Source organism: Panulirus ornatus, chromosome 5 (assembly GCF_036320965.1).
Source record: "Panulirus ornatus isolate Po-2019 chromosome 5, ASM3632096v1, whole genome shotgun sequence".
Lineage (NCBI taxonomy): Eukaryota > Metazoa > Arthropoda > Malacostraca > Decapoda > Palinuridae > Panulirus > Panulirus ornatus.
Window position 1 is genome coordinate 47,322,639 of NC_092228.1, and position 15,293 is coordinate 47,337,931.

The following is a 15,293-nucleotide window of genomic DNA, read 5'->3' on the forward strand; positions in this document are numbered from 1 at the left end:
TTGCATACTCTTACCAAACAATCAACAACACAGTCACCCCCTTTCTTAATAAATTGTACTGCAATACCATCCAAACCTGCTGCCTTACTGGATTTCATCTTCTGCAAAGCTTTCACTACCTCTTTTCTCTTAACCAAACCATTTTTCCTGACCCTCTCCCTTCGCATACTACCCTAACCGAAACACCATACATCTGCCAATCTATCATCAAACATTCAACAAACCTTCAAAATACTCACTCCATCTCCTCCTCACTTCATCACTACCTGTTATTACTTCCCTCTTGCCCCTTCACCAATGTTCCCATTTGTTCTCTTGTCTTATGCAGGTAATTTACTTCATTCTAAAACATCTTTTTATTCTCCTTAAAGTTTAATGATACTCTCTCACCCCAACTCACATTTGCCCACTTTTTCAACCCTTGCACCTTCCTCTTGACCTCCTCCCACTTTCTTTATACATCTCCCATACATTTGCACTCCTTCCATGTAAGCATCATCCAAATACTTCTCTTTTCTCTTTCACTAACAACTTTATTTCTTTATCCCACCACTCACTACCCTTTCTAATCTGCCTACCTCCCACCTTTTTCATGCCACATGCATCTTTTGCACATGCCATCACTGCTTCCCATTCCTCACCGACTCCTCTCATGTCACTTGCTCTCACCTTTTGCCATTGTACACTCAATCTCTCCTAGTAAATCCTCACACAAGTCTCCTTTCCAAGCTCACTTACTCTCACCACTCTCTTCTAAACATTCTCTCTTCTTTTGTAAAAATCTCTACAAATCTTCACCTTTGCCTCCACAAGATAGTGATCAGACATCCCTCCAGCTGCCCCTCTCAGCACATTAAAATCCAAGTCTCTCTTTTACACACCTATCAATTAACACATTATGCAATAATGCCCTCTGACCATCTCTCCTACTCATATACGTATAGTTATGCATATCTCTCATTTTAAACCAGGTATTCCCAATCATAAGTCTTTTTTCAGCACACAAATCCACATGCTCTTCACCATTTCCATTCACAACACTGAATACCCCACATACACCAATTACACCCTCAACTGCCACATTACTCACCTTCGCATTTAAATCACCCATCACTAATACCCGGTCTCGTATAACAATGCTCGTGACTCACTCACTCAGTTGCTCCCAAAACACATGCCTCTCCTGATCTTTCTTCTCATGACCAGGTGCATAAATACCAATAATCAAACATTTCTCTCCATCCACTTTCAGTTTCATCCACATCAATCTAGAATTTACTTTCTTACACTCCATCACACACTCCAACAACTCCTGCTTCAGGAGTAGTGCTACTCCTTTAACTCTTGTCCTCTCACCAACACCTGACTTTACTCCCAAGACTTTTCCATACCATTCTTCCTCTTTACCCTTGAGCTTTGTTTCACTCAGAGCCAGAAAATCCAGGCTTCTTCCCTCAAACATACTACCAACCTCTCCTTTCTTCTCATCTTGGTTATATCCACACACATTCAGTCACCCCAGTCTGAACCTTCGAGGAGGATGAGCACTCCCCACTTGACTCCTACTTCTGGTTCCCTTTTAAGAAATTGAAATATAAGGAGGGGAGGGTTACCAGCCCCCAACTCCTGCCCCCTTTAGTTGCCTTCTACGACATGTGGGAATATTTTTTTATGTTTTCATTATACTCTGTCGCTGTCTCCTGCATTAGTGAGGTAGCGCATGGAAACAAACGAAAGAATGGCCAAACCCACCCACATACATACGTATATACATACACGTCCACACACGCACATATACATACCATACATTTGAACATATACATATATGTACATACACAGACACATACATATGTACACATGTACATAATTCATACTTGCTGCCTTTATTCATTCCCATTGCCACCTCGTCACACATGAAATGACAACCACCTCCCCCACATGCACGCGCTATGAAAGGCAAAAAAGGCCACATTCGTTCACAGTCTCTAGCTGTCATGTATAATGCACTGAAATCACAGCTCCCTTTCCACATCCAGGCCCCACTTTCCATGGTTTACCCTAGATGCTTCACATGCCCTGGTAAAATCCAATGACAGCACGTCGACCCCAGTATACCACATCGTTCCAATTCACTCTATTCCTTGCACGTCTTTCACCCTCATGCATGTTCAGACCCCGATCACTCAAAATCATTTTCACTCCATCTTTCCACCTCCAATTTGGTCTCCCACTTCTCTTTGTTCCCTCCACCTCTGACACATATATCCTCTTTGACAATCTTTCCTCACTCATTCTTCCCATGTGACCAAACCATTTCAAAACACCATTTTCTGCTCTCTCAACCACACTCTTTTTATTACCACACATCTCTCTTACCCTTTCATTACTTACTCGATCAAACCACCTCACACCACATATTGTCCTTAAACATCTCATTTCTAACAAATACACCCTCCTCTGAACAACCCTATCAATAGCCCATGCCTCGCAACCATATAACATTGTTGGAACCACTATTCCTTCAAACATACCCATTTTTGCTTTCCGAGATAATGTTCTTGCCTTCCACACATTTTTCAATGCTCCCAGAACTTTCACCCCTCCCCCACCCTGTGACTCCCTTCTGCTTCCATGGTTCCATCCTCTGCCAAATCCACTCCCAGATATCTAAAATACTTCACTTCTTCCAGTTTTTCTCCATTCAAACTTACCTCCCAATTGACTTGTCCCTCAACCCTACTGCACCTAATAACCTTGCTCTTATTCACATTTACTCTTAGCTTTCTTCTTTCACACATTTTAGCAAACTTAGTCACCAGCTTCTGCAGTTTCTCGCATGAATCAGCCGCCAGTGCTGTATCATCAGCCCTCTCATCCACAACAGACTGCATACTTGCCCATCTCTCCAAAACTCTTGCATTCACCTCCCTAACAATCCCATCCATAAACAAATTATACAACCATGGAGACATCACACAACCCTGCCACAAACCGACATTCACTGAGAACCAATCACTTTCCTCTCTTCCTACTCGTACACATGCCTTACATCCTCGATAAAAACTTTTCACTGCTTCTAGCAACTTGCCTCCCACACCATATATTCTTAATACCTTCCACATAGAATATCTATTAACTCTATCATATGCGGTAATATATGGGAAGTATTCTTTCTCCCCTCTCCCTGGGGATACTATTGGTATATTCTAATATATCATAATATCATTTTATGAAATATCATACTTCTAAAATGCTATCAGATATGAGGTAAGGCATTTGGTGGAAGGGCCAGTGCTGTTTTTTGGATGGATGAACACAGAAGGCGTGGGTCAACTGGCTGATGTTGGCAAGGATAGGTTCACTAGCCAGAAGTGTACTGACATATCAAAGGAGGTTCTTCTACCATCTGTTGAGACAGTGCTTTTTCCTGCAGAAATACCTTTCTGTTTCATGCAGGATAACAGCCCCATCCACAAACAACCAGATCCCCAGATCTCAACCTCATCATGAATGTATGGGCAGCTATGATGCAACAAAAGCCAGATATGGGACATCACCTGATCCATGACGCTGCTGTCAGTACGACATTACAGGCATGGGAGCATATAAGAAGCAGTCAGGAATGCAATCTAACATCATGCCGTTGGCATCCATGCCTTGCAGGTTTAATGCCATCATAGCAGCAGGAGGTCCTTACACAAAATACTAACCACATAAAAAAGATAACCAATTCATGTGTTCATATTTGGGTATTTACGCAAAACAACACAATAGTAGCACATACTTCTGATGCAATATCATATGCTCATCAGTTTGAGAAGAGATAAAATACAGTTACAGAACAATACCATTTAAAGGGGAAGGTAACTTCTTGTTGGAAAATACAGGCCACTACCAAAATGGAAGGTCAAGCTTTCACAGATTCTGTAAAGTAGTAAACTTACATATTTTTCGTTATTTAGTAGTGAAGTTAAATATATATCATAAGACTATTCAAAATATTACAAACATGGTTAATGAAAACATACAACAGATAACATCACAATGAATCAACATTTGGCATCCACATTACTACAAGGCTAACAACCTTTGGCCTAAACAGCCCTCATATACCAAAATAAATCAGCCATGATCTCATTTTGTTCCCACAAAGTATGCACAGATTGTTTTCTAGTTACTGTACAAACAGCACTTTGGATCACTCATAATTATTTTCAACTCAAACATAATATGTAAAAGTGAAACGTACTTTGTACTTACAAAAGTGCTTTTCGTTTTTTACTCTGCATGCTATGGAAATTATTGAGTAAGACAAACATTTCCAATCACACCACCCCTGTACAGGTACACAAACTCTTCTGCTGCATATCATAATTACTGATGAAAATGTTATCCAGAACTGTTGTTGGATGTGAAAGATCTTGAAACATGGCTAGGCAGTGTGACAGTATGCTTAAGTTGACCTGCCATCAAACCCATTCTAACATAAAGCATTACATCTCTCTTGACATAATTCTCTTTATCCACTACGTATTTGATTTCATGGCTTCTACAGCCATCAGTGGATGAGCTTGTGAACTCTCATTTCTTATCTCATATTGCTTTCCTTTTATTCTGTGTCAGGACTTTTGGATGGCTAAGGTTTTATTGGTCAATAACAATAACAACAGCCACCACCTTCAATTTGGCATATACAGCAATGCCATTATTGTCATAATCTTAATCATCTTTACCAAGCTTCATTTGCACACATAAATCCTCACTCTCAATGCTTAGCATTGTCTTTATATCCCCAAGCTCTATATTTAGATCCATCATAGGTCAATGAAAAGTTTATTGAAAAGGGAACAAAGTATAAAGTTGAATAAAATCATCTGGCATTAGCAAGAATAAAATCCATAAAGTCCAGGCCTCAGCCCTCCCTAGCAGCACTCTCTCGCACCCTGAGAAACTTAGGAGAGAATCAGAATACAGGGTAAAGCTATCAGACTCACTGAAGTAGACAAAACATACCATAAATACTTTTAAGATGTTTTCCTGGATATCCCGGGGGATAGGAGAGAAAGAATACTTCCCACGCATTCCTCACGTGTCGTAGAAGGCGACTAAAGGGGACAAGAGCAGGGTCCTGGAAACCATCCCCTCCTTGTATTTTAACTTTCTAAAAGGGGAAACAGAAGAAGGAGTCATGCAGGGAGTGCTCATCCTCCTCGAAGGCTCAGATTGGGGTGTCTAAATGTGTGTGGATGTAACCAAGATGAGAAAAAAGAAGAGCTAGGTTGTATGTTTGAGGAAAGGAACCTGAATGTTTTGGCTCTGAGTGAAACGAACCTCAAGGATAAAGGGGAAGAGTGGTTTGGGAATGTCTTGGAAGTGAAGTCAGGGGTTAGTGAGAGGACAAGAGCAAGGGAAGGAGTAGCGCTACTCCTGAAACAGGAGTGGTGGGAGTATGTGATAGAGTGTAAGAAAGTAAATTCTCGATTAATATGGGTAAAATTGAAAGTTGATGGAGAGAGATGGGTGATTATTGGTGCATATGCACCTGGGCATGAGAAGAAAGATCATGAGAGGCAAGTGTTTTGGGAGCAGCTGAATGAGTGTGTTAGTAGTTTTGATGCACAAGACCGGGTTATAGTGATGGGTGATTTGAATGCAAAGTTGAGTAATATGGCAGTTGAGGGAACAACTGGTATACATGGGGTGTTCAATGTTGTAAATGGAAATGGTGAAGAGCTTGTAGATTTATGTGCTGAAAAAGGACTGGTGATTGGGAATACCTGGTTTAAAAAGAGAGATATACATAAATATACGTATGTAAGTAGGAGAGATGGCCAGAGAGCGTTATTGGATACCGTGTTAATTGATAGGCGCGCGAGAGAGACTTTTGGATGTTAATGTGCTGAGAGGTGCAACTGGAGGGATGTCTGATCATTATCTTGTGGAGGCAAAGGTGAAGATTTGTAGAGGTTTTCAGAAAAGAAGAGAGAATGTTGGGGTGAAGAGAGTGGTGAGAGTAAGTGAGCTTGGGAAGGAGACTTGTATGAGGAAGTACCAGGAGAGACTGAGTACAGAATGGAAAAAGGTGAGAACAAAGGAGGTAAGGGGAGTGGGGGAGAAATGGGATGTATTTAGGGAATCAGTGATGGCTGGCGCAAAAGATGCTGGTGGCATGAAAAGCGTGGTAGGTGGGCAGATTAGAAAGGGTAGTGAGTGGTGGGATAAAGAAGTAAGATTATTAGTGAAAGAGAAGAGAGAGGCATTTGAACGATTTTTGCAGGGAAATAATGCAAACGAGTGGGAGATGTATAAAAGAAAGAGAGAGGAGGTCAAGAGAAAGGTGCAAGAGGTGAAAAAGAGGGCAAATGAGAGTTGGGGTGAGAGAGTATCATTAAATCTTAGGGAGAATAAAAAGATGTTTTGGAAGGAGGTAAATAAAGTGCATAAGACAAGGGAACAAATGGGAACTTCAGTGAAGGGGGCTAATGGGGAGGTGATAACAAGTAGTGGTAATGTGAGAAGGAGATGAGTATTTTGAAGGTTTGTTGAATGTGTTTGATGATAGAGTGTTAGATATTGGGTGTTTTGGTCGAGGTGGTGTGCAAAGTGAGAGGGTTAGGTAAAATGATTTGGTAAACAGAGAAGAGGCAGTAAAAGCTTTGCGGAAGATGAAAGCCACCAAGGTAGCGGCTTTGGATGGTATTGCAGTGGGATTTATTAAAAAAGAGGGTGACTGTATTGTTGACTGGTTGGTAAGGTTATTCAATGTATGTATGATTCATGGTGAGGTGCCTGAGGATTGGCGGAATGCTTGCATAGTGCCACTGTACAAAGGCAAAGGGGACAAAGGTGAGTGCTCAAATTACAGAGGTATAAGTTTGTTGAGTATTCCTGGTAAATTATATGGGAGGGTATTGATTGAGAGGGTGAAAGCATGTACAGAGCATCAGATTGGGGAAGAGCAGTGTGGTTTCAGAGGTGGTAGAGGATATGTGGATCAGGTGTTTGCTTTGAAGAATGTATGTGAGAAATACTTAGAAAAGCAAATGGATTTGTATGTAGCATTTATGGATCTGGAGAAGGTATATGATAGAGTTGATAGAGATGCTCTGTGGAAGGTATTAAGAATATATGGTGTGGGAGGCAAGTTGTTAGAAGCAGTGAAAAGTTTTTATCAAGGATGTAAGGCATGTGTACATGTAGGAAGAGAGGAAATTGATTGGTTCTCAGTAAATGTAGGTTTGCGGAAGGGGTGTGTGATGTCTCCATGCTTATCTAATTTGTTTATGGATGGGGTTGTTAGGGAGGTGAATGCAAGAGTTTTGGAAAGAGGGGCAAGTATGCAGTCTGTTGTGGATGAGAGAGCTTGGGAAGTGAGTCAGTTGTTGTTCGCTGATGATACAGCCCTTGTGGCTGATTCATGTGACAAACTGCAGAAGCTGGTGACTGAGTTTGGTAAAGTTTGTGAAAGAAGAAAGTTGAGAGTAAATGTGAATAAGAGCAAGGTTATTAGGTACAGTAGGGTTGAGGGTCAAGTCAATTGGGAGGTAAGTTTGAATGGAGAAAAACTGGAGGAAGTGAAGTGTTTTAGATATCTGGGAGTGGATTTGGCAGCAGATGGAACCATGGAAGCGGAAGTGAATCATAGGGTGGAGGAGGGGGGCAAAAATTCTGGGAGCATTGAAGAATGTGTGGAAGTCGAAAGCATTATCTCGGAAAGCAAAAATGGGTATGTCTGAAGGAACAGTGGTTCCAACAATGTTATATGGTTGCAAGGCGTGGGCTATGGATAGAGTTGTGCGGAGGACGGTGGATGTGCTGGAAATGAGATGCTTGAGGACAATATGTGGTGTCAGGTGGTTTGATCGAGTAAGTAAACATAGGGTAAGAGAGATGTGTGGTAATTAAAAGAGTGCGGTTGAGAGAGCAGAAGAGGGTGTTTTGAAATGGTTTGGTCACATCGAGAGAATGAGTGAGAAAAGATTGACAAAGAGGATATATGTGTCAGAGGTGGAGGGAACGAGGAGAAGTGGGAGACCAAACTGGAGGTGGAAAGAATGGAGTGAAAAAGATTTTGAGTGATCGGGACCTGAACATGCAGGAGGGTGAAAGGTGGGCAAGGAATAGAGTGAATTGGAATAAATAAATAAATACCTTTAAATTTCTGACAAAAAGTTAGATATTGGTAAATCTGGTGTTGCCACTCAAACAGCGTAAAACACTTTCAGCACTGACACAAGAGATAAATCCATTCTTATGAAAAAAAATTTTTGTATTCTGAATTTTTGTGTCACATTCTTGGCTCTCCTTTCATAGTGCCATGCAGCCTAATAACTTTGTCCTCCCAAAAACCTATATGAGCTTTGAAACTGCATGAAAATAAAACTTTGACTTTTGAGAAAATGTGCAATTCATTGGACTTACTCTCATCAGATGTACCTAATTCTGAAACTTGATATACACTAAAATCATGAATTTTCCCTTAATATGATACTTATCTTATTGGAAAATTGGTTGAGACAGATTCAGCTAATCAACAAAGTCCACTATCAATCTTTCAATGAAAAAAATTCAACGACAGAATTCTACCTTTTTCTCCAGCTCCCTGACAACATAGTCCATCAGCATGGGTGTTCCATGTTCCAAGAAGTACTTTTTTTGATTTGCATCCTTTAGTTGTGGCTCATTAGGCATGAAGGAAGATGCCCAAATCTATAGGTGAAATTACAATAATCAATCTAATATAAAGATTTTAGAAATGTATAATACAAACATATCAAATGAAATAAACAATGGTTAGATTCATAAGGATATTTCATCATCTACCAAATGACAAAATGGACTTTTTAGTCAGCACAAAGCTCGGCTAACATTTCCCTTTGTGTGTTTTGAATTAATCTAATATCAATTCATTCTTTCTTCTTGAAAAATTGTGGAGCTCCCACAGACTGCAGTAGTGCATTACCTGGCAATGAGGATGAGGATTTGAGCAACCCATTATGGCTCCTTTATTTTCAAAGATCTGCACCCACACATATTTCTTGCCCAGATCATCCAACTCCATTATCCATCTGCAGTAAATCCAATTCACTTCCAGTGAAGCTAAATCAATATTGTTATTGTATATCAGTCAATATGCATGTATTCCTGAACCATACAGAAACATATAGACACTATAAACATTTCAGTTTCATTCATAACTGGCCTGCAAAATATCAAAAACAACTACAATTCAAGGGAAAAGCTTAATGTTACATTCCACTACATTTGGTTATCTATTACAACCCACTGAGAACACTGTATTTCAAAGTATCATATAGTAGTAACTGATTAAACTGTGCAGAGTTAAAGAACCTGGGACACAGTAATATGTGGATTTTGACTTGAATATGGCTAAAACTGTAAATTTTACATTAGAAAAACTGTCCCGAGGGAAAACCCTTAAACCCAAATTCACCAACAGGACAACTAAAGGTTAACAGACAGCTAAAACTTAAACTCCATAGTATAGTTCCATGGTTGGTTTCTTTATGTTATAAAACTGAAAATCTGCCTATTTCCAATAAACAAATTTTAGTATTAAAGATTTTGTTCCCTACACTTTGACTTTATGTGAATTATAGCCTTAAAAATCACAAGCATTAAGATTTGACAAAAGTACTAAATCAAAATGAAAAGACTAGTTCTGTGGAACTTTGTCTATGGGTGCATTTCGTCACTTATGAAGTATCATTGATACAGTGTTATCAAAATCTTAAAGCCTAGCCATATTCTGCATTAAGTAAGATTGTGTCAGTTCATCAACTATGTAATGAAAAAATGTGGTCAACTGGGTCAACAAAAACTTAAATAACAACAGGAGAAAGCTATCCACTAAAGTACTGAAACCTACCGATCTATCACAGCTTTGATCTGTTCCTTAGACATTAGCGGCAGAGTTATGTTTGCATGAGGATGGAAACACATAACTCGACATGTTCCCAGAGCTTGGCCTGCACGGAAAAGTGGGTCATCAGTCTCTGGTGGAGAAGGCACATCTTTCAACAATGCTGGAAAGTCGTTGGTGAAGACAAATGTTGCCTCATAATCTGGGTTGACCTGATGAGACAGTTTCAATGTAAATATACAAAACAAGAGTCTATATCTCATACACCCTTATCTCACTTTGTATAGGATAAGCATCTCAAGAAAAGGCTGTGTGAGGCAAATGTTTATGTACACAGTAAAAGGGAAACATATTCCAGGGAGTAACACAATCAGAAGTGATCATGGAGGAGACTTTGGGGATATATTCCAAGGCGCTAACACAATCTGGGATGATCATTGAGGGAGCTATGAGGATATATTCCATTGAAGTGACACAATCAGGGGTGATCATGGAGGAAGCTATGTATTCCAGGGAGGCAATGCAATCTGGGATGATCATGAAGGAAGCTTTGGGGATATATTCCATTGAAGTGACACAATCTAGATCGATCATGGAGGAAGCTATCAGGGATATATTCCAGGGAGGTGACACAATCTGGGGTAATCATGGAGGAACATATGGAGACATATTCCAGGGAAGGGACACACTGGGGTGATCGTAGGAGATATATTCCTGGGAGGTAATGCCATCTGAGGTGATCATGGATGAAGCGAAAGGGATGAATTCCAGGGATGTAACACAATCTGGACTGATCATGGAGGAAGCTGGTGGGAGGGACATAGAAGTGATGCGAAGGTGAGTAATGTGGCAGTTGAGTGTATTACTGGTGTACATGGGATATTCAGTTGTGAATGGAAATGGTGGAGAGCTAGTGGATTTGTGTGCTGAAAAAAAGACAGGTGATTGGGAATACCCATTTTAAAAATAGAGATATACACAAGTATACGTATGTGAGTAGAAGAGATGTTCAAAGGGCATTACTGGATTATGTGGTGATTGATAGGCATATACGAGAGACATTTTTGGACATAAATGTGCTAAGAAGGGCAGCTTAAGGGATTTCTGATCACTATCTTGGGGAGACGATCATTAAGATTTGAAGAGGTTTTTAAAAAAGAAGAGAGAATGTTGGGGAAAAGAGAGTGGTGAAAGTGAGTGAGCTTGGGAAGGAGACTTGTGTGAGGAAATACCAGGAGAGATTGAGTGTACAATAGCAAAAGGTGAGAGCAAATGATATGAGGGGAGTGGATGAGGAATGGGATGTATTTACGGGAGCAGTAATGGCTTGTGCAAAAGATGCATATGGCATGAGAAAGGTGGGAGGTGGGCAGATTTGAAAGGGTAAAGAGAGGTGGGATGAAGAAGTAAAGTTGTTACTGAAAGAGAGAAGAGAGGCATTTGGACGATACCTGCAAGAAAGGAATGCAAATGACTGGAAGATGTATAAAAGAAAGAAGCAGGAGATCAAGAGAAATGTACAAGAGTTTAAAAGGAGGGCAAATGAGTGTTAGGAAGAGGGAGTATCATTAAGTCTGTTGTGGAGGAGAAGGCTTGGGAACTGAGTCAGTTGTTGTTTGCTGATGATACAGTGCTGGTGGCTGATTCAGGTGAGAAGCTGCAGAGGCTGGTGACTGAGTTTGGTAAAGTGTGTGAAAGAAGAAAGCTGAGAGTAAATGTGAAATAGAGCAAGGTTATTAGGTTCAGTAGGGTTGAGGGACAAGTCAATTGGGAGGTAAGTTTAAATGGAGAAAAACTGGAGGAAGTGAAGTGTTTTAGATATCTGGGAGTGGATTTAACAGCGGATGAAATCATGGAAGCAGAAGTGAGTTACAGGGTGGGGGAGGGGGCGAAGGTTCTGGGAGCGTTGAAAAATGTGTGGAAGGTGAGAACATTGTTTCAGAAAGCAAAAATGGGTATGTTTGAAGGAATAGTGGTTCCAACAATGTTATACGACTGCGAGGAATGGGTTATAGATAGGGTTGTATTGCGGAGGGTGGATGTGTTGGAAATGAGATGTTTGAGGACAATATGTGGTGTGAGGTGGTTTGATCGATTAAGTAATGAAAAGGTAAGAGAGATGTGTGGTAATAAAAAGAGTGTGGTTGAGAGAGCAGAGGAGCGTGTATTGAAATGGTTTGGTCACATGGAGAGAATGAGTGAGGAAAGATTGACAAAGAGGATATATGTGTCAGAGGTGGAGGGGACAAGAAGTGGGACACCAAATTGGAGATGGAAGGATGGAGTGAAAAAGATTTTGAGCGATCGAGGCCTGAACATGCAGAAGGGTGAAAGGCATGCAAGGAATAGAATAAATTGGAACGAGGTGGTATACTGGGGTTGACGTGCTGTCAATGGATTGAACCAGGGCATGTAAAGTGTCTGGGGTAAACCATGGAAAGTTTTGTGGGGCCTGGATGTGGAAAAGGAGCTGTGTTTCGGTGCATTACGCATGACAGCTAGAGACTGAGTGTGAGCAAATGTGGCCTTTGTTGTCTTCTCCTAGCCCTACCTCACGAGTGTGCGGGGGAGAGGGGTGCCATTTCATATGTGGCGGGGTGGTGACGGGAATGGCTGAGGGCTGCAAGTATGAGTATGCACATGTGTATTATGTGTTTGTCTGTGTATGTACATGTATGTATACACTGAAATGTATATGTGCGTGGGTGGGCGTGTATGTATATATATGTGTATGTGGGTAGGTTGGGCCATTCTTTTGTCTGTTTCCTTGCGCTACCTTGCTAATGCCAGAGACAGTGACAAAGTATAATAAATAAAATAAATGATATATATATATATATAGATAGATGAGATGGATACGATGATATAGATGGCTATGTTTGAAGGAATTGTGGTTCCAACAATGTTGTATGGTTGCGAGGCGTGGGCTATGGATAAAGTGGCGCGCAGGAGGATGGATGTGCTGGAAATGAGATGTTTCAGGACAATATGTGGTGTGAGGTGGTTCGATCGAGTAAGTAATGTATGGGTAAGAGAGATGTGTGGAAATAAAAAGAGCGTGGTTGAGAGAGCAGAAGAGGGTGCTTTGAAATGGTTTGGGCACATGGAGAGAATGCGTGAGGAAAGATTGACCAAGAGGATATATGTGTTGGAGGTGGAGGGAACGAGGAGAAGTGGGAGACCAAATTGGAAGTGGAAAGATGGAGTGAAAAAGATTTTGAGTGATCGGGGCCTGAACATGCAAGAGGGTGAAAGGCAGGCAAGGAATAGAGTGAATTGGATCGATGTGGTATACCGGGGTCGACGTGCTGTCAATGGATTGAATCAGGGCATGTGAAGCATCTGGGGAAAACCATGGAAAGTTCTGTGGGGCCTGGATGTGGAAAGTGAGCTGTGGTTTCGGGCATTATTGAGGGGGGAGGGGGATGTTATTCCATGTGTGGTGGGGTGGCGATGGGGGTGAGTAGGGGCAGACAGTGTGAATTGTGTGCATGTGTGTATATGTGTGTGTCTGTGTGTGTATACATGTGTGTACGTTGGGATGTGTGGGTGAGTATGTTTGCATGTGTGGACATGTGTGTGTGTGTGTGTGTGTGTGCAGGTGTGTGGGGATGGGTTGGGCCATTTCTTTCATCTGTTTCCTTGCGCTACCTCGCAGGCGCGGGAGACAGCGACAAAGCAAAAAAATAAATATAGATAGATAGACAGATAAATAGATAGATAGATACAGTTGTGTGCAGGAGGGTGGATGTATTGAAAATGAAATGTTTGAGGACAACATGTGGTGTGAGGTGGTTTGATTGAGTAAGTAATGAAAGAGGAAGAGAGATGTGTGGTATTAAAAAGAGTGTGGTTGAGAGCAGAAGAGGGTGTTGAAATGGTCTGGACTTATGGAGAGAATGAATGAGGAAAGATTGACAAAGAAGATATATATATGTCTGAGATGAAGGGAACAAGGAGAAGAGGCAGACCAAATTGGAGGTGGAAGGATGGAGTGCAAAAGATTCTAAGCGATCGGGGCCTGAACATGAAGGTGGGTGTAAGGCATGAAGGAATAGAGTGAATTGGAACAATGTGGTATACCAGTGTCAACATGCTGTCAATGAACTGATCTAGGGCATGTGAAGCGTATGAGGTAAACCATGGAAAGGTCTGTGGGGCCTGGAGATGGATATGGAGATGTGGTTTCGGTGCATTACACATGACAGCTAGAGACTGAGTATGAACAAATGTGGTCTTTTTTGTATTTTCCTGGCACTACCTTGCTGAAAGGAGGGTATGCTGTTTCCTGTGTGGCAGGGTACTGACAGCAATGGATGAAGGCAAGCAAGTATGAATATGTACTGGTGTATATATGTATATGTCTGTGTATGTATATGCATGTGTATGGGCATTTATTGTATATGTATATATGGGTATATAAGTGGATGGGCCATTCTTTGTCTGTTTCCTGGTGCTACCTCGCTGCTGCAGGAAACAGCGATTAAGTATAATAATGAAATATAAATATGAGTCTTTCAACAATTCACGCTTCATTAGGTTATCAGTGCTTTAATGTTTTCCTAGGTCAATCAAACCCAGCTTTTCAAGAAGGGATGACATTATGAGGAAACCTATGAATTAATCAACAAATGTCCAAACAATGGACTCAGCTCTGCTTTGAAGTCTGCCCTAGAGATGCATTTTCTTGCTTCCAAGCAAAAATACAGGCCTTTTCTTCCTAGTACAATTTCATAGGAACCATGGTTAGCTACTGATATGAATATATATCAACTAAAATAGAAATAGTAAAAAAAATATCAGAAATACTAGGCTAGAAAGCAAAAGCTGCATCCCTCAACTCTCAATAGTGTGGAGTAACTGAAACAGCAAATCAAATTATGCTAACTTCTGAGGCTGTACCATCTGCCAGACATGCAATAACTTCAACATAAGCAAGTAATAGGATTTGTTCTACAAATGAAAACTGATGCATGAAAGCCTTATTTTAATCAACAATCACTGATTTTTTTTTAAGAGAAAACTCCAAAGCCAAGGTCTTCATAAAATCATCAATACCTGACTGATCCAAAACTTAATCTAAAAGGATAGACATACACTTGCTGTTTCTTTTTAAAAACTTTAAACTAAATCTTATTCAAAAAGTTGCATCCAAAATCTATTTACAACATATCAGGTACTAAATTGGAGCCCTACCTCTCCACTGGGTCGAGTAACCCTAGGACAAAGAGGATTTTTTGGATCATGAACAGGAATATCTTCTTCAATTACTTCCTCAACCTGGCCTGCCCATGGTCTCTTCATACGGTGCGGTGACACAAGTATCCAGTCACCTCGAAGAGGGTTGAACCTCACATGCTGATGCTCTGTATCAATGATGAAATCATTCCATTTACTAATTAATATAAAA

At 40.8% G+C, this 15,293-nt stretch overlaps 1 protein-coding gene across 5 annotated transcripts in view; it reads right to left on the reverse strand.

Moving 5' to 3' along the window:
- Galt (Galactose-1-phosphate uridylyltransferase) overlaps positions 1–15,293 on the reverse strand; it is a 103,942-nt gene that overhangs the window by 14,348 nt on the left and 74,301 nt on the right. For all 5 annotated transcript variants that reach the window (XM_071662203.1, XM_071662200.1, XM_071662199.1 and 2 more), the window contains 4 exons: positions 15,080–15,249; positions 9,890–10,095; positions 8,963–9,068; positions 8,587–8,709 (listed from right to left, as the gene is read on the reverse strand). In XM_071662203.1, coding sequence (XP_071518304.1) covers positions 8,587–8,709; positions 8,963–9,068; positions 9,890–10,095; positions 15,080–15,187 — 543 coding nt within the window. In that variant the 5' untranslated portion in view covers positions 15,188–15,249. The remainder of the gene's footprint in view (positions 1–8,586; positions 8,710–8,962; positions 9,069–9,889; positions 10,096–15,079; positions 15,250–15,293) is intronic.